The sequence below is a fragment of the Lagenorhynchus albirostris genome, chromosome 1, assembly GCF_949774975.1.
Source record: "Lagenorhynchus albirostris chromosome 1, mLagAlb1.1, whole genome shotgun sequence".
Classification (NCBI taxonomy): domain Eukaryota; kingdom Metazoa; phylum Chordata; class Mammalia; order Artiodactyla; family Delphinidae; genus Lagenorhynchus; species Lagenorhynchus albirostris.
This window is the reverse complement of record NC_083095.1, coordinates 47,851,483-47,874,659: the sequence shown is the minus strand read 5'-3', so window position 1 is coordinate 47,874,659 and position 23,177 is coordinate 47,851,483. Positions and strand designations below refer to the sequence as shown.

The 23,177-nt window shown below is 35.8% G+C and overlaps 1 protein-coding gene across 2 annotated transcripts; it reads left to right on the top strand.

Annotated features, from left to right (window-relative positions):
* Positions 1-3,023: 3,023 nt before the first annotated feature.
* On the top strand, positions 3,024-21,601 carry PSMC6 (proteasome 26S subunit, ATPase 6). 2 transcript variants are annotated; one of them, XM_060142568.1, is made up of 14 exons: positions 3,024-3,178; positions 4,196-4,275; positions 4,369-4,408; positions 4,654-4,706; positions 7,403-7,470; positions 8,076-8,190; positions 10,067-10,154; positions 11,834-11,895; positions 11,980-12,103; positions 12,471-12,532; positions 14,090-14,210; positions 14,354-14,434; positions 18,184-18,255; positions 21,092-21,601. In XM_060142568.1, the coding sequence occupies exons 1-14, from the start codon at positions 3,052-3,054 to the stop codon at positions 21,208-21,210; spliced, it is 1,212 nt and encodes a 403-aa protein (XP_059998551.1). In that variant the 5' UTR covers positions 3,024-3,051; the 3' UTR covers positions 21,211-21,601. The 2 variants fall into 2 exon arrangements, with proteins under 2 accessions (XP_059998551.1, XP_059998560.1); XM_060142577.1 differs by lacking the exon at positions 21,092-21,601 and adding an exon at positions 19,136-19,488.
* Positions 21,602-23,177: the final 1,576 nt, after the last annotated feature.

Below are 23,177 nucleotides of genomic sequence, written 5' to 3'. Positions count from 1 at the left end.
CAAGAGAAGCCACTGCAGTGAGAAGCCCGCACACCACAACTAGAGAAAGCACGCACACAGCAATGAAGACCCAACGCAGCCAAAAATAAAAATTAAAAAAAAAATTAATAAAAAAAATAATTGGATAGTGGGGCTCAGGGATAGAATAGGGTGGGGCAGTAGACTCCTCTTTTTCAATCTAAGACTTGTAGTACTAAAAAAAAACTTTATGTATTACTTTGATTAAAGAAGAGTATTTCCCAGAAGCTAGGAATTCTAACTTCTATTTCTACATCAACATCTTGCTGCTCGGCCATAGACACATTCAATTAAGTGCATTCTGGTAAGTATTTGGGGGTAGATATTTGGAATGACAAATTTCTAAAAACTCAAGTGTTATAGCTGATGTGTGAGCAAAAGTAGTTGCTACTTGCCTATCTGGTACTGTTTCTCAATTCTCTCTAGAAAAATATCAGTTCCTGTTGTATTAGTTATCCGTCATCATGTAACAAATGACCACAAACTTAGTGGCTTAAAACAACAAACATTTATTATCTCAAGTTTTTGTGGGCCAGCAGTTCAGGAACAGCTGAACTGGGTTGTATGACTCAGTCTCTCATGATGTTGCAATTAAGACTAGAGCTTCTGTCATCTGAAGGCTTGCCTAGGGTTGGAGGCTCTGCTTCGAAAATGGCTCACTCACATGGCTGTTGGCAGGAGGCCTCAGTTCCTTGCTAGCTGTTCCTTTCCGTGTGGGTCTCTCCACAGACCTGCTGATGTGTCCTCTTGGCATGACAGCTGGCTTCCCCCAGAGGGAGTGGTCCAATGGAGAGTAAGGAGGAAACTCCAACGCCTTTCATGACCTAGGCTCAATGGTTGTCTACTGTCACTTCCACTTTATTCTATTTGTCCAGAACAAGTCACTAGATCCAGGGGAGGAAAATTAGGCTCCACTTCTTGAAATGGGAAGTATCAAAGAATTTGTGTACATATTTTAAATCCACAACACCCATCAATGCTACATTATACGTTAGTAGGTTAGGAGACTATCCTTAAAAATGATATTTTGAAGATCTAAAAAAATTTCATCAGTTTGTTATGACATCACTTTTAATGACCCCTCCTTCCAAAACTAAGATATACCCTACCTTGTCACCTCACTTCTTCTCTATTCTACAATATTTTAAGTTCCTTGAGAACTGATGACATTTCTTAGTCTTTTTGTATCTCTGCTTACCTATCATAGTGTCTAACATATTCACAAATTCATTCAATAGTATATATATATATGCATCTTCTGGGGATACAGTAATGAGCAAGAAATAGTCATAGTCCTTGTTTTCCTGGAGCTTATAGCCTACTAGGGGGAAAATACACATTTTTTAGCATCTTTAAGAACACTTAGGAATGTATAATTACAAATTAAGCTATATTTTCTGATGGACAGGGATACAGTCTTAGAGGTGCATATAAAAAGGAACAGGGCTGTTCTGTTGCAGGCATACTGAAGACAGACAGGAGGTTCAACTGAAGTTGGGATTTTGCCAGATGGGTGAGAGAAAAAGAATAAGAGTCAAGGGAGTTTAAAATATTCGTGTGTTATGTTGAAATAACACACTAGTATGTGCTTATAAATATTTATTGAATTGAATCAAACTGAGTTATATATATATATTTTTTTCTTTGCCCCATCCTCTCTTCTTGACGTCAGAGGTGATATACTTTTGGTATAGTTTGACCAGAATAGTTGCAGCTGAGTGGGAGAAGGGACTAACCCTGCTCAATCCACCTTCCTTGTTTATTGGCTAACTGCAATTACCAGTCATATTTAGAAAAAACAGAATAGAATATTCACACAATATCCATAAGATTTTTTCCTAATAAATTTGAAGGCATCTTTTAATTTCCTAATAATTTGTTTGTAATTTAATTCACTTAAATTTGCAATTTATATGTATATATAAGATATACCTATTTAAACTCAAACATCCTGGGCCACTGGATAAGATGAGATCAAATGGAGTCTGGGGAATGTGACTGATTCTTTTGGAACAGCAATAAATTCTCCCTAGGAGTAATGCTGGGAAGAGGTACAGCAATGTGGACCTGTCCCGCAAAAACTGAGGTCATTACTACCCTTAAAATAAACAATTTAAAATAATACTACTGAATGCTTACTATGTGCCAGATGTTGTGTTGATAGCTTACAGGCACACTATGTTGTTTAATACTCATGACATCCCTATGAGATAGGTACAAATATTATGCTCATTCTACAGAGATTTTGAGAGATTAATTTGTCCAAAAGCACAGAAAGAAGGCATCTTTATCTTGTGCCCCTCATCTGTACAACCCGCCCCCTTCCAGGCTCATTGGCCTTCTTTTTGTTCCAAGAAATGAGCCAACACCCTTTTCACCTTAAGATCTTTGCACTTGCTGTTTCCTCTGTTTGGAAGGTTTTTCCCCAGTTTGTTGCACATCTGGCTCGTTATCTCAGATATCTGTGCTAAATTAGTTCTCCTCACCTTACTCTATAACACCACCATGTTTTATTTTCATTATAGTATAGTATTTATTACACTTTGAAGATATTTTTTTATCTTCCCACCAGATCTAACCCTTAGTACCTCACTCACTGAGTGAATAAATGAATAAATATCCTACTCCTTCTGTACCTGGAGATCCTGGATAGTATTGGGTTATACCAGTAGGCTATCTGTGTTATACCGATAAGCCATCAGAGCTCTTTAGAGAGATATGTATATATTCCCTATTTCATTCTCATCTTGGTTTATTACAAAGTCTTTTGTGGTTCCAGAACAGCAGTGACTTAAAAATACCAAGGCCTCTCAGGGGACAGCGCCCTTGCTCTACCCAGGCTGACCTGCAGGGGATGGTGTATCTGGAGGTCTCCTTCGGTGCACGCCGGCACCCTAGTGCACAGAGACGCAGACGTTGGAGAAGTGGAGGGCAGAGGCGGTGCAAACCGGAAGGGGCAGTGTCTTCCGCGAAACCCGCCCCTCCAGGGAGGCTCTCCTGTCTCGCCCCGCCCCTTCCCCCGCCCGGGCGGCCATGGCCATTCCCGGCATCCCCTATGAGCGACGGCTTCTCATCATGGCGGACCCTAGAGATAAGGCGCTTCAGGACTACCGCAAGAAGCTGCTGGAGCACAAGGAGATCGACGGCCGTCTCAAGGAGTGTGAGTGCACCTTTCTTTCCACATAATCTCGTGCCCGGACCCGCTCCTGTCTCTGACAAAGCGGAGGCCTTTGGCCGAGCTCGGCAACCGAGCCCCGAGGAGAGAAGGCCTCAGTCTGGAGACAAGGCGCTTTGTCATCCCCGCCTATAGCTTCGGAAGCCGAGCTTCTTCACGCCTCTTCGGGCGTGAAAATGGACCAGTCTGGTCCAGGTGACAGAGAGAACATCCCCAGTTCTGAGATGGAATTGGAAGATGACCAGAGGGGAGTGGGGAAGAAGTGGGTCACAGGGATGTTTCCAGGTTAAGGTGCAAGGAGTGCGGTGTTGGTGGAGTCCCGAGACCCGGAGGCGGAAAGAGACTTGAGTCAAAGAAGCTCAAGCAAGAGACGAGACTCGGGTAGTTGGCTTGTTAGTGGCATGGAAAGCCGAACGCGGAGTTTAAGAGAGAAGGGGTCCATCGGTCAATCGTAGTCCTCTTCTTTTTTCCTCGTGTTTTGAATTGTGCTCTGTCAGGCACACAATTTTCCCTTACTCCTGAACCAAAAGAGTACTTATAATTTTTCTTAGTGCACCGTCACTGACAAACCTGAATGGTTTAAATAATGAAGGAAGACCTTAACTGTATAATTCTGTGGCGCTTTATTTAGGTTAGAAAGCCAGAGTGACAGTTCATGTGGGTAGGTGAAGTGAGGAAGGGTCTAACTCTTTGATCATTCGGGTTTGTAATCTCAAATCCGGAAGTGTCAGAATGTCAATATCTGTTATGAATGTAACCTCATATGTGCTCAAACAAGTAAGTATTCCTGATCAAGAAAATAAAAACATGGTGCTTTCTCTGTAACATTTCGTTTTTAAACATGTCATCTACAAATGGCATTATGTTTTCTGTGGTTTGATATAGTAGATATAAAATACACGTAAAGTGAAATAGACTTAAATAACCTTAAATAAAGTGAGACTTAGTGACTTAAAGTCGCTAAGATTATTTAATTTAAAATGTTCACATTATATTTTTCAGTAAGGGAACAATTAAAAGAACTTACCAAGCAGTATGAAAAGTCTGAAAATGATCTGAAGGCCCTACAAAGTGTTGGGCAGGTAGGTAATGGAGTTTGGGGTGTAGAGGGTGATGGTGATTTGTTTTTTTAGCTCTTGGCAAAAAGTAATGCTTTTTTTCTTTTTCTTTCTTAGATTGTGGGTGAAGTACTTAAGCAATTAACTGAAGAAAAATGTAAGTGTATTAGATTGTTAGTAAAGAAAAAAAGAGCAGACTCCCCTCCCTCCCACCGCCAACTTTTGAAATGCTTATTATTTTAATGACTGTAATGAAGGTAGATGATATTCTTGCATAGACTAAGTTGTCTTTCAATTCTTGTCTTTTGGAGAACAGAAATAAAACTCAATCTGCCATCAATGTGGATATATTTATTTTTTACTTTCTATTTTTCAATTTGTTTTTTCATTTTCTTCCTCTAGTCATTGTTAAAGCTACAAATGGACCAAGATATGTTGTGGGTTGTCGTCGACAGGTAACATTTTACATTTCTATAGTGCTTTATAATTTACAAAAGCGCTTTCATGTAAGGTATTTAATTCTCAAGGTAAGCAGGTCAGGCATTATGCCCATAACTCCCAAAGGTGACTTGTTCAGACATAGCTAATTATTAGCAAAGCCTGAACTCAGACCATGGGTTTGACTCCTGGTAGTCTCTACTTTTCTGCTCTGTTGCATTGCCTCAGTCAGCTCTACACACTGAGAAATCAAAGAATTTTAGAAGTGAAAGAATCTCAGATTATTTTATTTTAGTGTCTTTTTTTGAAGAGGTCTTAAAAGTATTAGACCTTATAAATTACATTTTATATTTAAACATTCAAAAATATTACTTATAGTCTTTACTAGAGGCTAAATTGATTTTGTATGAGTTCATTTAAATTAGAATCGGCAAATTGAAATAACTCCAGATTTTATCTTGCAGTCATCAAAAATCACCAACAAATGGCTTTGGATCATTTAGTAGCCTCTGAAGCCAATTTATGTACTACCCTATTCTTTAGAAAGCGTCTTTAGCGAATTCTTATAAACTCATTGGAAGAGCTTTCTAAACTGAGTATTTGTTGTGTCAGGTTCAGGTTTTAAAAGATTGATATGACGTGGCTATAGAATTGAATTTTTCCTAGGGACTAAATTCAGTCTTAAGATTTTACCTAGCATGTAAGTGGGATGACATTTTCTAAATCAAAATTTCAGTTGCCTAATCCGACAGAGGATATTTATGTCCCTTTCAGGGCCCTCTGGATGCCAAAAGTTGGCATGTCTAAGATATTTTGTGGTTGTATGAGGGGCAAGAGAGTATTTGAAAACTGGAAAATATTAGAAAAGCCAGAGTATGTATTCCCTATAGATGTAAATGTTGAAATAGCTTCATATTCATCTCTGTTTAAGCTCATTTTCAAGTACAGTGGTCCCTTGTTATCCGTGGGGTGTATGTTCCAAGACCCCCAGTGGATGCCTGAAACCTGGGCATATACCAAACCTTATATATGCTATGTTTTTTCCTCTACATACATACCTATGATAAAGTTTAATTTAAAAATTATGCACAGAAAGAGATTAACAAAAATAATAATAAAATAGAGCAATTATTAAAAAAATATGCTGTTACAAAAGTCATGTGAATGTGGTCTCTCTCAAAATATCTTGTACAAATTTAATGCCTTTTCCATCTTAACTCAGCACTTGTCATGCCCTGTCGCCATAACTTTTGCAGTTTGAGGCGTGACAGCAAAACTAGCACAGGTTTCTTTTTTCTTCTTCACAAGTGCATGGATAGAAGATTCGTTCTTACTCTAGATTATAGCAACCTCAGCATATGATTTTTATTTCCTTATTAAGTCGAGAACTTTCCCCGTTTCATTAGGAAGCGGTCTGTGGCTTCTCTTTGCCATATCTGAATGGCCAGCATCACTACCATTGTGCTTTGGGGCCATTATTAAGTAAAATAAGGATTATTTGACCACAAGTACTTCAGTCAGCAGGACAGTGGATCTGATAACCGAGAGGGCTACTAATACGCTGGACAAAGGGAAGATTCATGTCCCAAGGACAGAGCTTTCATCACGCTACTCAGAACAGCATGAAATTTAAAACTTAGTATTAGTTTATTTCTGGAATTTTTCATTTAATATTTTCAGGTAACTGAAAATGTGGATAAGGGGAGGACTACTGTACCTGACAATTATTCTTAGTTTAATCCATTATATTAAACCTAGTATTTAGCATATCTTCACTTCATTTTAATTGGCACTAAATCCTAAACTGAGCACTGTTTGCAAAATCCTGTGAAAAGTGGTCAGTAATTTGTATGATTCTGAAATTGTATTGGCAAGCAGTTTATTATTTTTTTGTTGCACTTTTCGAAAAAACGAAAAAATTATAGTTTTTTCGAAAAATAACTTTATTTTTGACAAGTAACAGCCTGAATGTGATTTGAATCTATTTGGATAGATTCTCTCCACTTCTATCCAAATAAGTTAAATATGCCAATAAATTGTTTAGTATGATTCAACTTAATATGTACAGTAATATATTTACCATAGTGTCTGGCATGTAGCAAAAGCATGAATGAAGGTTGCTGGGGTTTTTTTGTTTGTTCTTTAGAATTTTAATAAAAAATCTCTAAGGGGAAATAGAGTGCATATCCCCCTTATCTCCTATGATCACATAACACATACTTCCCAAAACTATAGTTTTTAAAATAAATCTAATGGACATACCTTTAAGATGCTTTCCTGTCCTTCCCCTGCAAATGTTCATTAAGGGATTTCTGTATAAATGCTTTGGTACCAATTGCCAAAGTCACTGTACTACAGTGCCTAAATCAAAATAATGAGCAAAACTATATTAAATAGTGAGCCTTTGAAAGTAAAATATTGCAGTCAGTTCCTTCTTCAAAAACAAGGTTGTTGCCACCTCAGACTTTATATATTAGTGATTTCTCATTTCACACTGAGATTGCACAAAAGGGCACTCTTTGAAGGAGCAGAAGGAAATAACTTTGAATTACTACTTTTTATCAACCCTTCCCTTGGGCATGGTGTTTATAATCTAATCTTAATGTTCTCTCAGAAGGATAAAAATGATTATTTGGCTTCTAACTATGCTCTTGTTAGAGTGTTATTCCCCTTTTCAAGTGTTTGTGTAACACCTTTTGTTTTACACAATTAGCTTGACAAAAGTAAGCTGAAGCCAGGAACAAGAGTTGCTTTGGATATGACTACACTAACTATCATGAGGTAGGTTTCTTGTACTATTTAGTTTACGTCTCATTTTCAGGAGGGAAGATTTTATCCAAAATATATGTTTCTTGAGATCACTGAATGTTTTGCCACTTTTCAGCTTTTCCTAATTTCAAATTAATTTAAACATGTTTTTTTTAAAAAAATAATAAATTTATTTATTTGGCTGCATTGGGTCTTCATTGCTATGCATGGGCTTTCTCTAGTTGCAGCGAGCGGGGGCTACTCTTTGTTGCGGTGCACGAGCTTCTCATTGTTGTGGCTTCTCTTGTTGTGGAGCACAGGCTCTAGGCACATGGGCTTCAGTAGTTGTGGCACGCGGGCTCCGTAGTTGTGGCTTGCAGTCTCTAGAGCGCAGGCTCAGTAGTTTTGGTGCACGGGCTTAGCTGCTCCATGGCATGTGGGATCTTCCGGACCAGGGCTCGAACCCGTGTCCCCTGCATTGGCAGGCGGATTCTTAACCACTGCGCCACCAGGGAAGTCCCAACATGATTTTCCAAGATCACCTACAGGTGCTTGCATAAGCAAGTCATTTATACTCTATTTGTAGGCTGAGAGAAAATACATCTTTTAAAAGAAAAATACACACCTTATCATTACAGGTATTTGCCAAGAGAGGTGGACCCACTGGTTTACAACATGTCGCATGAGGACCCCGGGAATGTTTCTTATTCTGAGATCGGAGGTTTGTCAGAACAGATTCGGGAGTTACGAGAGGTTGGTAGTGTGTGCTTTATTCTCTGAACTTACTGAGATCGGAGGTTTGTCAGAACAGATTCGGGAGTTACGAGAGGTTGGTAGTGTGTGCTTTATTCTCTGAACTTACTAAGAAGTAGTACGGGTTTTAAAATGCCTGAAGGGAGAAAGAGGATGTAAAATCACTTTATCCAAATAGTGTTTACTGAATATTATATATATAATATTTTTGCCAAGAGAAAAAAAGCACTGAATCTCTAGCTATGAAAATTATGGGTTTTTGTTAAATTTGGAGATAATTTGGTGTTTGAAAAATCCTGCTCTTTTTATGACCAAGAAGGTAAAAAGCTAAGAATAATGGATGTAATCCACTGCCCATACCATCTGGTATTTTGTTTATCTTAGTAGTTTAGTTGGGTCAGAGCACATTTGGATAGTGTGTGGAATGTAGTTTTTCCCATAACCTCATTGATTTCCTATTGCCCTTAAATAGAGTAAGTTATCTGTGCCTTAAATATTTTATTTTGATAAAGCTGTTTGCTGTCATTTAAGAAAAATATTGGCTTTAGCGTGGCTTAAACTTTAAGTTCTTACATGAAGAATCAAATCAGGGTGGCCTTGCTTTACAACACAGATAGCTTCTTAACAATTCTCTTTTAAGCAAATTACATTGTTGTATTGATTTCCTCTTAATTTAGGATGGAAATACTCAGGAATGAATTTGATTAATTAGAATGGCTTACATTATCTGATTTAAGCCCTAAACCAGTAGTTTTCAAACTTCAGCACTTTAAATTTTCTGGAACTCTTATTAAAGATACAGATTCCTAGGCCCTCTGCATGGTTTTGATGCAGTGGCTTGGGGGTGGGGCACAGGAATTAGCATTTAAACAAGCATTCCAGGTGATTATGAAACCAAGTTGTTTTTTTTTTTCAACCATACTTGCGGAAGCATTGGCCTAAGCATAAATAAAAGCCTATTCTTTTCACATTATAGTTAATGAAAAGAGGAAGAACAAGTGCTTCATGAAACAGTGAAATATTTTACAGTGATTTGCTGCATCAGCCGTAGGAGCAGAATGAATCTCTCTCACACACACAGACACACGCACACACACCAATGACATGCAGTATACATCTGCAGACAATTGCGAATATTAATTTCTCACAATTTTGGCGTGTCTTAATCATACCTTATGGACAGAGTTATTCAGTAGAGGTTTATCTCTCAAGTAAAGAGTTTAAACTGGGCAGTCAAATCCTCACTTTTGCTGTTCTCCACTTTTCTTTCTTTGAATCAGTCTTAATATTGAGAGCAGAATTTATGGTTTTTTTTAAGACTACTATGACAAAATGCCAACGTAAGAAAATTTTATGTACCATTTTTCTTAGTGGCAGTTATATCTTACCAAAGTTCCCCATTTTATAATTATTTTTTGTTGTATTCAGATGCACACCAGTGTAATCTTTTTGTTTTTTTGCTTAACTGATTTTTTGTAGTGTTGTTTCGTTGAGGCATAATTTACCTTCAGTAAAATTCACGTTTTTTAAGTGTACAGTTCAAATGTGTTTGACAGATTATATGCCCGTGCAAACATCACTCTAATCAAGTGTGTGGTTATTTTAGCAAGTGTATTAAATAATAAATAGTTCAAATTACCACATGCTTTTTAATTAATTAATTTAAAAAATATTTTAAGATTTTTAGATTTAAGAGATATCTTACATCTATCTGAAGAAAAACCTCTAATATAAATGGTTTTACATAGCACTGAATTCTAGATCTATTACGAATTATGATGTATGTACATAAATCTGCTGATAGTTTACTTAAAATATTTGAAAGTACATCAAAATCTTTACTAACGTTTTAAGAAACATGCAACTTCTTTTCTAGGTAATAGAATTACCTCTTACAAACCCAGAATTATTCCAACGTGTAGGAATAATACCTCCAAAAGGCTGTTTGTTATATGGACCACCAGGTTGGTATTAAATCATGTCTGCCCCACTATGAGCGAATGAATGAATGAAGGAGTAAAAAAATGAGATGGAGATAATTAATGTGACAATTCCAGTCTCCATTCTGTTCTGAGTAAGGAAGGGATTGGGGATGTGTGTCTACTGTTTTCTTAGTCTTGCTTAGTCCTCTTGTGCTTCATAGGGTATATATATCTAAACATGCCATGTGATTCTAAGCAATGATCTTGTGTGGTTCACAGACCTCTGGGTGTCCCAGAGACACTTTCAGGGATTCTGCAAGGTCAGAATTACTCTTGTAATACTAAGATGTCAACACAGTGAAAAAGAAAAAAGCAACTAACATCTGTGCTGATGGTGCAAAGCAATGAGGGTAAAGCTACTCATGCCATAGTATGAATCAAATAAGTCAGTGGCACAAAATGGTATAGTAGTCATTGTGTTCGGGGCCACTCACATTTCCAGTATTTTTAAAAAAAGATGTCAGTTTCACTTTAAAATGTCCTTGCTAAAGCATTAAAAATATTAACTTTTGATCCTTGAATAATGTGTTGTATTCTGTGATGAAATGGAAAATACATATAAAGTACTTCTGTTGCATACTGAATAAGATATCTCCAGGAAAAGCATTTGTGTGATTATTTGAGTTGCCTGCTGTATTAGCTGCTTTTCACGGAATGCCATTTTTACTTGAAAGGATAATTTACAGTCAGTTATCAGACTGGTTATTGGTTACCTTGCACACATTTTTTTTTTTAATTTATTATTTATTTTTGGCTGTGTTGGATCTTCATTGCTGTGCGCGGGCGTTCTCTAGTTGCGGCGAGCAGGGGCTACACTTCGTTGCTGTGTGCGGGCTTCTCATTGCGGTGGCTTCTCTTGTTGCAGAGCAGGGGCTCTAGAGCCCAGACTCAGTAGTTGTGGTGCACGGTTTAGTTGCTCCATGGCATGTGGGATCTTCCTGGACCAGGGATCAAACCCATGTTCCCTGCATTGGCAGGTGGATTCTTAAGCACTGTGCCACCAGGGAAGTCCCTGCACACATTTTTTTTAAAAAATGAATGAAGTTAGCCAATCATGTTAAAGCAAACAACTGACACCATCTGTAGCCAGTGATAAAATTTGAGCTTTCAAACGAAAATTGAGTTTTTGAAAACTTTACCTCTGGTACTATGAGCTTGACGACTTTCCAATGTGTTTGTTAATATAAGACAGGATGAGATCGGAGATGGTATTAACAAATGTGACTTTTTAATATTATATAATGGAAAATGCCAGTATTTGGAAGATTTTCATAACCCACTGAATCAGTAGTTTCCAAATAACAAATACTTGATATTACAATATCATACGTAGGCAAAGGTCCACTCAGTGTTCAGTATAGCCCAATGTATTTGAATGTACAAGTTTCCATCACAGTCTCTTTGTAAGTTGGCTTTGATATATTTCTAAAGTTATGTATTCAGTTTGCTTAAAATAAAATTAGAAGGGATATTTTGAATAAAATTTTAAATTTTAATATTGAGAGTGGAAGTGCTTTGGGATTTTAAATGATTTTAAATGCTTTTATTTAAGACTTAGCTTCCATTTTGCAAAATTTACTATTCAAAGGATTACATTCTTAAAGGCTTTTGAAAATTTGTTTTACTTTCCATTTAATTAGGACTTCATTTATCATTCCTAGGTACAGGAAAAACACTCTTGGCACGAGCTGTTGCTAGCCAGTTGGATTGCAATTTCTTAAAGGTAAAGGGAATATTCTTTTTGTAGCTATTGAAAATAAATTTTATTTGAATTTTCCTATGTTTACCATGTTTTTCCTTTAATCAGGTTGTATCTAGTTCTATTGTAGACAAGTACATTGGTGAAAGTGCTCGTTTGATCCGAGAAATGTTTAATTATGCCAGGGACCATCAGCCATGCATCATTTTTATGGATGAAATAGATGCTATTGGTAAGAATAACACTTCTTAAAATTTATTTTAAACTTTTCTTGAACTGTTAGGAATATTTTTTTAATCTAAAAGAACTTTTTCCCTCTCTTTTCACCTCTAACTGCAATTTGTGTGAAGTAGCAAAATGAATTGAATGTTACTTTAAAAAAATTCTTAAGAAAGTTTAACCACTCTCAATAAATAACCTTTAACATTGAGAAAATGATAAACATACCAAAATCAATTCGAATTTTGTCAGTGTAATTCTTGTTAATTTATTTTCATCTTAATGTTTTAAACCCCAGACACTATCATTTTCATATTTTCTTAAATGATGCTTAAAGAGGAAAGGAGTAATGCATATGAGTTTCCACATCATTATTTTAGGTGGTCGTCGGTTTTCTGAGGGTACTTCAGCTGATAGAGAGATTCAGAGAACTTTAATGGAGGTAATATTTGGTAAAGCCTGTTTGTAAAGAAATCAATGTTTATAAAGTGAAGAAGTGAACATTGGATATTTGAAGGTCAAAATATGGATAATGGTTTAAATGAAGAATGCACTTAAGTATGAAATTTGAAAGTACAGTATTGACAGGAATGAACAGTTTTCTTTACCACAATCTCTAGTAAGAAAATGAGTACTAGAAAATAATAGGGATATCTACAAAATTTCATGTGAGTTACAGCTGTACCGTTCTACATTTTTTGAGTAGACTGGCCATTTAAAAAATTATATATTGTACTTACATTGTGAATGTGATTTTGTGTTAGTTTTATTCAGATATTTTATGAGTGACAAATATATTTAAACTAGTGGCAGTAAATGAATTGTAACTATGTATGAGGCTGCTCTAAAAATTACTAATACTTTCCTCTCTTTATTGCTGAGAGTGAAAGGAAACTAAAATAGTTTTGATTATTGAAGATGGATGATGGGATATTGAAATGTATATTAACGTCTTTTCCCACTCCACATTCTGTGAAAGTGCTGGCAAGATTCCAAACACATTTTCCAACTCCTATGAATAGATAGGTAGCATAGGTAATGCATTGTCAACTACTGTCTCAGTAGGGGTGTTTGAAAATTGTTTTTTATAAATTGTCTGCTCAGAAAAGACAGTATTTTAAAATTAGTTGTAGAGTCTATTAGAAGCCTTAAATTGAGGTATTTTTTTTAAAACGCAGATACTAGTTTTATTCATGTAGCTGATATGTTGTTAGCTAACACTTAGGGTATGTTAGACATATTGGCATGAAGAAATAGACATATTGTCAGGCTAGCTTTGTTTTAAAGTGTTTGTTGAATGCAGTTAGATTTTTCAACATTTATTCAAGAAAACTTTAGGAATTGAAGGAAATGTGTTAGGTATCTGAGTATTTCTGTGTAAGTAGAATTATTTGAAAAGATATTTAATGGATTTATTATCAAGTTTGTAGAAAATCATTGTTTCCAGTTATCCTGATGTAAATTTTATGTCTGGCATGCCATAAGCTCTTGAAACATTATTTTAAAAGTAATTGTAACAAAAAAATTCGAACGTTGGAAATCAGATCCACATAACTTAGTTTCATAATTCGTGACTGGATGGATGCCTTCAGATTTATTAAAACTATCTGATAGCTATACAAAGGTACATAGTTGAATAATCTATCTTGGAGACTTCCCTGGCAGTCGATTGGTTAAGACTATGTTCTTCCCCGGCAGGGGACACGGGTTCGATCCCTGGTCGTGGAACTAAGATCCTGCATACTGCAAGGCACGGCCAAAAAAAACCCATTAAATAATCTATCTTGGAACTTTTAGGATGGAATATATATCCCTTTATGTAAGAGAGAAAAAAATATGATTCCATCAAACGATCATTCTGCACATCACATATGTATCTGTAAGCAGTACATTTCATGGTCTTAGTCATTTTATAAAAGGTGTGTGCTATGTGTTTTTTTAATGGTTGGGATGCTTTATAAAATGTGCCTTTGATTTATATTCACAAATATATTCTTAGCTACTGAATCAGATGGATGGATTTGATACTCTACATAGAGTTAAAATGATCATGGCTACAAACAGACCAGATACACTGGATCCTGCTTTGCTTCGTCCAGGCAGATTAGATAGAAAAATACGTAAGTTAAGCTTTTGTGCCTGCTGTCCATTTCCCTTTGTCTATGTCCATTTCTCTTCCCATACCTCCTCCTCACCCCCTACTTTATTTAAAAAACAAAAAACCTGACTGCAAAAGAATTTCTTGTAATTTTCTTATTTTCAGATATTGATTTACCAAACGAACAAGCAAGGTTAGATATATTGAAAATCCATGCAGGTCCCATTACAAAGCATGGTGAAATAGGTAAGTAAATAACGTATTTTATATATATTTACATTTGGTAAATGAAGTAAAATGCTATTGGATATCACTGATAGTCTACCAAATCTAGTTTTAAATTCAGGAAACATGGTGGTCTTGAATTTAGCTAATAGTTATTGAGCATGTGCTGTATGCTAAGAATTGTTCTAAGTGCTGAGGATATAGCAATGAACAGAACAGATAAATTCCTGCCTTTATATAACTTACATTTTTGTCAGGAAAGGCAGGTGAAGAAAGTAAAATATTCACTTGACCCTTGAGCAAAATGGGTTTGAACTGTGTGGGTCTACTTATACGTGGATTTTTTTTTTAACTAGTAAATGCTATAGTACTACCTGGTTGGGGTTGGTTGAATCCACAGATGCAGAACCATGAACATGGAGGGCCGCTATGAGTTATGTGCAGATTTTCGACTGTGCCACCAGGGAAGCCCGAATGTATACATTTTGAATAGAGGTGGGGAGGAGGAGACACAGGGAACGCCTTACCAAGGTGATTTTTAAGCAGTGACCTAAAAGGTGAAGGAGCTAAGTATGGATATTTGGGGGAAATTTGCGGAGGGAACAGCAAGTAAGAAGGCCTTGAAGTAGGTGCGTGCATGGAACATTCCAGGAGCAGTATAGAGGTCAGGGTGTCTGTGGCATAGTTATTGGGACGGTAGCAAGTGAAATAAATCATAGAAGTAATGGGGATCAGATTGTATAGAGCCTTACTGAGGCCGTTGTGTAGGAACTTTGGCTTTTGTTTTTAGTGAAATGGATTCCATTGGAGGATTGTGAGCAGAGGAATGATATGACCTTACTTTTTATTGTTTTTAACTTTGTATTACAGAAAATTAGAAATACATAAAAGTAGAGATGAGTATAATCTTATCAGGAATTCATCCCCCAGCTTCAGTAATTAACCCTTGGCCAATCTTGTTTCATCTGTAATCTCTCCCACCTCTTACCTTCCTTCTGGGTTTTTAAAAAGCAAATTCCAGGGCTTCCCTGGTGGCGCAGTGGTTGGGAGTTCACCTGCCAATGCAGGGGACACGGGTTCGTGCCCCGGTCTGGGAGGATCCCACGTGCCGCGGAGCGGCTGGGCCTGTGAGCAATGGCCGCTGAGCCTGTGCGTCTGGAGCCTGTGCTCCGCAATGGGAGGGGCCACAGCAGTGAGAGGCCTGCGTACCACAAAAAAAAAAAAAAAAAAGCAAATTCCAGTCATTATCATTTCATCTGTAAATATTTCAGAATTCACTTATGTTAAATAGATCATCTGGCTGCAGCTAGAGGGACAAGGATAGAGACAAGAGGATCTATTAGGAGGTTATTTCAGTAATGCAGGCAAAAGATGATGGTGGCTTGGTCCAAGGTGGTAGCAAAATCTTTTAAAATAATGAGATTCTGGACATATTTTGAAAATAGAGGTGACAGGGCTTGCTAATGAATCAGATGTAGGGTGTGAGCTAAAGAGAAGAACCAGGGAAGACTTAGGTTTTTTACTCATGCAACTGAACAAATGGAATTGCCATCAATTAAAGCGAGGGAAGACTGGAAAGATTCGGTTTTAAAGGGAGAATGAGGAATTTGATTCTGGCAATATTTAATTTGAGATGCCAATTAGATAGCCAAGTAAAGATGTTGATTAGTAATTCTGTGTGCATCAATAGTTCGTTGGGGTGGCCTGTGCTAGTGTTATAAATGTGGCTAATATCAGCATAAAAATGGTTCCAAGGAAGAGAATGTTGATAGAGAAGGGATTCAAAACTGAGCTCATTCCAGCATTAAGAAGTTGAGAGGAAATAAAAAAAGTTGAGAGGAAGAACCATCAAAGGAGACTGAGGAAGGTTAGTCACAGAGATAGGAGTTAACCAGGACCTGATGGTGTCCTGGAGAATAAGTGAAGAAATACTATAGGGAGGGACTAATTTCCTGTCAAATGCTGACAATGGGTCTGATAAGAAGAGTTCTGAGATTGGATTTACTGTGTGAAGATCATTGGTGACCTTATCAAAAGAAATTTCTTTGGAGTGGTAGGAGTGAGAGCCTTGTTCAAATGGATATCAGAGAGATGGGGACAAGAGGCATTGAGTTTAGCCACCTCTTTCAAGGAGTTCTCTAGCGAAGGGGAGAAGAGAAGAAATGGAGCTGCAGCAGAAATGGAGATGAGGACTTGGGGTTTTCTTTAAGATGCATGTACTTACAATACTTTTTTTTTATGCTGATGGGAATGATCTAGGAGAGAGACACAAGTTGATAATGTGCTTTTTTTTGAAGAGAGGTTGGCTTTGTCTATGAGCATAGACTTCTCAGGAGAATAGGAGGAAAGGCAGCATATATTAGATGCTGATGATAACAGGTTCTTAAATATGGCAGGTACTTAGAGGATTTTTCTTCTGAATGCGTTTATTCTCTCAGTGAAATAGAAAGCAAGTTAAGAGTGAAAATGGGAAAGTACTGTTAGAGATTTGAGGACAGGAAAAATTACAAAATAGTTATCTATAGAAGTGAGAGACTGGACTAGTGTAAAGGCCAGCAAGCCATGTATTCTATTGTGGGCTAAATTCTGTATGCCTTCTGTTTTTGTAAATAAAGTTTTGTTGTAGCACAACCACTCCCATTCATTTACATATTGTCTATGACTACTTTCCCACTACAGTGGCAAAAATGAGTAGTTTTGACAGAGACCATATGATCTACAAAGTCTGAAGTATTTACTGTCTTGCCCATTACAGAAAGTTTGCTGACCCCTGGACTAGAGGCATCTAGTATAATTGCCAAGCAACTTTAAAAACTTTTTACAAGTTAGTGGTCCAAAATAATTACAAATAGTTGACCATTGCCTTTCTCATTACTCATGTGAAAGTTTTGAGTTGGAAAGACTGAGCTGAATTTACCAGCTTCTTCCAATACTGAGCTCTTGCTAGGTGCCAGATGCTGTGCTAACCTTAGGAATTTCTGCTCTCCAGAAGCTTACATGAACTTGAACCTGAATGAAGACTAATTAATGAATTATCTGTGTGATTTCAAATAGAGATTGACATACTCCAGATTGCCTGACAAGGGTGTCTTATCACAGTTTTTCACATTGTAGTAGCTTATGTGTCTCTTCTCGCTATTCTACATCAAGTCCGTAACTGCTACCTTAAACCAGCAGCAGCTCTTCATTTCGTCTGTCACGTGGATAGAAAGGTCACTTAACTATTACTGTTATCATAGATCTGATACCTCAACACTTGGAGCTTTCACAGAAACCAGAAAAGCTAGTCAGTGTTTACTCTAGCATTTAAAAATTCTGTATGATAAAATGATGTCTGAAGACTATTTTTGGTATATTTTATATTTGCCTTATGTGATTAAATTCCATTGTGGTTACAGTTGGTTTTGAATATTCTAGATTTATTCAAATTAGATACTTGGTTACAGTTTTAATAAAAGTCATAGCTTGACATATCTAAAGTTCACATGCACTTAACAGTTTCTCTGTGTAGAAACAGGTTAAGATGCTTTCAGATCTTGATATTTCTTGGTTTTAGAGTTTTAGAAGTATGTTTATTTCTGCTTGGTGCTGGTTTACTTAACAGAAGTATTGATTTTTGTTGTTAATGTTGTGGAATGTTAACAGAGTTGATGCCTAGCTGACTAAATTCGAAGGAGGCTCTTAAGTTAAATTTTCTATATGGGAATAAATCCAAAAAAGGTCTCCTATTATTATTTTTTTAACTGATTTCCAGTATTTTTCCTAAACAGATTATGAAGCAATTGTGAAGCTTTCAGACGGCTTTAATGGAGCAGACCTGAGAAATGTTTGTACTGAAGCAGGTAAGGGTTTAAAGTACAATTTTTACTATTGATTTTGATTTGTTTAATTTGCTAAAAATGTGTTTGGGTTTGTCCAAAAGCAGAGCCTGAGCTTTGCAAGGATTTGAGTGCTTGTTATTTTCTGGGAAATTGATTCCAAGAAGTAGAGAATAGGGCAAGTGAAATGGGAAGAAGGAAAGCTGTTATAAGGGTGCATCACTGAAATAACTGTTGTAAGCAAGAGGGGTTTGATTCTGATGAGATCTCAGAGAAACATACAGAATTCTTTCCAGGATTATCTGGCTGAAATATGGGAGACTAGACATTTACCAGCTGTCATCCTCCATTCCTCCGTGGGATGAGATTTGCCCTTGGGGATGTTAACTTCTTTGCACTTATGGATGCCTTAGGGTAGAATGTGGAAAGACATGCATAGTGATAGCATGCGTCCCCCTGGAGTAAGTCTGAGACTGTACAGAGCTATCTGCCACACCTGTGGCTGAAATCCGACTGGGCCAGCACTGGGGGTATCTGCTACAAAATGGATGACATGCCTTCTGATACTAGCCTGTCAGTAGTTAACCTTTGAAAGATTGATTTATGAATTTTGTGTTCATTCAACTTGTGGAAATGTAGTAGTTTTTTAGTATAATTTTTTCTGTGGATTGTGTGATTTTATTTTTATTTCTGGTACCAAGTGGCTTTAAAACCATACATACGGTCATTTAGTTTTTGTCCTCCACACAGAATCTTAAAATTAAAAAAATATCTACAGTAGATTTTATAGTCACTGACTTTCATAGGTTGCATATGAACACTTTTTAAGTATTACAATATGTGATTTCTTCTTGTTTTCATATCACCATTAGCCTTATTTTACCATTTCTTGTAAATTCAACAGACAGTGTTTAAAGAGGCTGCTCAGACATGGCTTCTCCATAGGAGTATCTTCATGGGTATACTGTGACTCAGTATCTGGATCAAAGATCTGCAGGTCCAGAAACTTTCAGTACAAATCACATAAATCATGCTCACAAAGACTTACTAGTAAACAAAAATATTAAAAGGTAAGCAGTCAGTAGCCTGAACTACTAGGGGTAACTTATGACATTCTCCTTTCAAAATCTACACTAGACCAAATTATTATTAGAAGCTTGCTTTGGTGAAGATGGAATCCAAACAAAAGCAGTATCTAAATCTTAAAGGCTGATACCATTAAATTATATTCTCTCTTTTTTCACATATTTTTTAAAAGTTTATTTTTAGCTATTTCCAATAAAGAACTATAACTTCTGTGTGGATTAAAATTTAAGCTTTTTAAACTTCTCATCTAGAGACATACTGAAATTCTTGAGTTTTCTTTTTATTAGTCTTCAAGCCTTTTTTGTTAACATATCTTTCTGTGAGTTAAAATATACTTGATTCAATTATAGTTGTCTTTTTCCATTCAAATCCTGAGATTGTCATCCTTTTTGGATTAGAATGTATCTCACATTCACTCATTCACTAAATAATGATTTGGAAACAGTAATATGCACAAGGTTTGGAAAAATAACTTGCCTAATTTAGTTACAGCCTTCTAAACAGGTTTTAAAACTTCACTATTAAAAAAACCAGTCATTTCCATTCACCTGATTTCTGAGGACAGCATAGAATGACTATTGCCAATATTCCTTATGTAGAAATCTTGAAAGGAAAGGGAAGACAGGAAGTAACCCTTGGAATTTTCTATTGCAACCCACTCATTTTATGTTAGTGAAAATTCAGTATAAGCAGATCCTCAATGAAAATAGTAGTAGGATTCACTTAATTAGTAGATAGTGATAACTTACCAGCTTTAGCTTATGCAATTAGGATTGTCTCAAAATCTGGGACCCATATCTATGACACAACTAATGTTTAAAAAAACCCCACAAACCTTTTACCTCCTTGCCAAGTAGTATTTGACAAGTAACTTGTCAAAAATTTGAAAGCAAAAACTGAATGGTGATATTTGAATATGAAAGTCTTATAAAATACCAATTTGTACATAAAAAAGGTAAATTTTCTTACATGAATAATGACACTGATTTTTGTTGACTTTCTTTAATTCCTATTCTCTATGCTTTTGATTATTAACAAGGAAAAGCTATGAAAATTACTGAGGTGTTTTGTGTTTTCCCAAACCATACATGTGCCCCCTGCTTCCAGGGGATTGCTGCCTGTAGAGTTAGGAAACTTCTGCCTAAAATGTGTATGTGTTATTGATAGTTGGGTTTTGTTTTGTTTTTTTCAAAATGACATTGGATACAGGGACTGTGTGAGGTGGAATTTAAGTATACAGATAATTGTCTCACTGTTTTCTAGCTTTTGGTTTGGAAAATAGTGCTCACTATAGTTACGGAAATTAATTGAACAATAATAGTGGTTTTTAGGAAATTAGAACTGTTGGCTGAGAAGTAATACATCTAAGCTCCTTCACATTTATTCCATAGAATAATATTACCTTATTTAGTTTTCTTTAAAGTTTTTTGAGATATAATTGACATATTAGTTTCATGTATACAACATAATGATTCAGTATTTGTATATATTATGAAATGATCACCATAATGAGTCTAGTTAACATTCCATCATCACACATAGAAAAGTATTTTTTTCTTGTGATCTACTCAGCATCTTTCAAATACACAGTGCAGTATTAATAAGTATAGTCACCATGTTGTACATTACATCCCCAGGACTTATTTATTTTTTTAAGTGGGAGTTTGTACCTTTTGACCACCTTTACCCATTTCACCTACCCTCTCCCTTAGTTTTCTTATAATAAATAATTCACATATTAAATATAGCAGTCATGTTGTTTTATTCTCCACAGGTATGTTTGCAATTCGTGCTGATCATGATTTTGTAGTACAGGAAGACTTCATGAAAGCAGTCAGAAAAGTGGCTGATTCTAAGAAGCTAGAGTCTAAATTGGACTACAAACCTGTGTAATTTACTGTAAGATTTTTGATGGCTGCATGACAGATATTGGCTTAATGTAAAAATAAAGTTAAGGAAAATTATGTATTGGCAAAAATGATCTCATTAAAAGAGTATGAATAAAAATGTATATGAATAACATTGTAAAGATTAGTAATTCAGTAATTCTACTTTTAAGAAGTATGGAAGAAATTTGTATGTTTGTTAATGTTGCATTTATTGCAGCAGAAGTTATAAAAGAAGAGTATGTTGAAGCTTTTTGTATTTGGTGTGTATTTTGTAAAACCTTGAAAATGGTTTGAGACGGTAGTACCAGATAGTATTTCTTATGACTTATTTTATATCATTTGTTTTCCTCATCCTAAAAAGTTTAATAAAATCTGTTTGATTCAGTTCTCCTACATATATTCTTGTCTTTTATGAGACTACATTTACTATGGTCTAAACTATTTAATAACCAAGATGAAGTTGGGTTTAGATCTTAGACTTTTGAATTTTATTTTAAAACAGTACCTATACTCAGTGTTCATGAGAGCATCTTGTTATATGTAACATAGATGTGTGTCTGTATATATTCCTCCTTCAAGAAAGCCTTTATTCTCCACCTACTATGATTAATCCGTGTGATAGTTAATTGAAATAGTACATGCACATCCATAACCATTTTTTAGATTATGATTAAAAGTAACATTTGCTATTTAAATGTGACTTGGTTTTCTTGATTTATGTGAAATGATAGTTCCCTTTTGAGGAGGTTTGTACACTCTTCTCAGAATGATTCACACATACATACACACAATTTTGCATATATTAAAACCTAGGAGATTTATTATTTCCCAAGCTCACCCATGGACACTAGGTATCTATGGATACCAGGCTAAGGATCTGATGTAGGGGATGTTGATGTCAGAAATGTTCAGAACAAAAGTTCCGTTACCTATACACGATTCTTTCTCATGTGGTAATTAAAGCTTTAACAAATTACAATAGGAAATCATCATTGGGCATCAATTAAGATTATGTTATTACTAAAGGTGCTGTTAAACAAAAGAAACTTCAGTTTCATAAACACTGAAGAATGAATGATATATGACTCAGGTAATAATACAATCATTCTTCAAATTAAAAACTTGCTAGCAGAGTAATGTGTGCCTTTTTGTAACTAAAAGGGAGAGAACTGTTTACATAGAGGTAGAGAAAATGGAGCCCTCAAACTAGCCATCTAATACTCAAATTATTGAACAGTTAGTTCTATTTCTATATATGTTTAGTAGTGTATTTCATAAACATGACTATAAAAAGTAATAGTATGTCAGGTCTAGGTCAGATATCCATGTGGTCCTTTTTACTTTAAAAAGGTCAGATAACCATGTGGTCCTTTTTACTTGTAATCTGCAATTCAGTTAATGAAAGACTATCTCACTTTTTTACTTTGGTGGTGGTGGTAGTGTTTTTTTTAAAGAATCAGGTTGGTGTACAAATCTTGAAAGTTTATGTGTGGGTTCTTCCACTTCTAAGCTTGATTTTCCTCATCTGTTTAAAAACAAAAAAGATAACATTATCTCCCTAAACCCAGAGAAAGTATTATATACCTGAACTTTATTAACAATATAGTATTAACTGACGCAAACTCCTTTTAAAGATATTGAAAGCCATATAGTTTAATAATACGTTGAAGTGTTAATAAGCTTAGAATTAAAGGAAGACACCTTCAGTATTATGTACAAATTAGTGGGCTATCAATTGTTTGTATTAGGATTTTTTCTGTTTGCCATTTTTTCTTGATATTTTCTAGTTGTTATATTCCCAAGTATTCTTAAAAGTACACCGTTTCGATTTGCTTAAAAGTGATGGTGTTTCATTCTGTGGCATAACGTAATTTTCAGGTGAATTCATTATTCTGGGTTATAACCTCACCAGATTCCGCAGGATTCTGAGAGGGGAGAAAACTATAGTTTCCTTTCGTATGCCAGTTTATG

What these genes read in the sequence shown, in the direction of transcription:
- PSMC6 (XM_060142568.1), top strand. Translation starts at nt 3,052, where the DNA reads ATGGCCATTCCCGGCATCCCCTATGAGCGACGGCTTCTCATCATGGCG. An exon ending in TGGATTGCAATTTCTTAAAG is followed by an intron (nt 11,896 to 11,979) that starts GTAAAGGGAATA and finishes TCCTTTAATCAG; the next exon opens with GTTGTATCTAGTTCTATTGT. An exon ending in AAATGTTTGTACTGAAGCAG is followed by an intron (nt 18,256 to 21,091) that starts GTAAGGGTTTAA and finishes TATTCTCCACAG; the next exon opens with GTATGTTTGCAATTCGTGCT.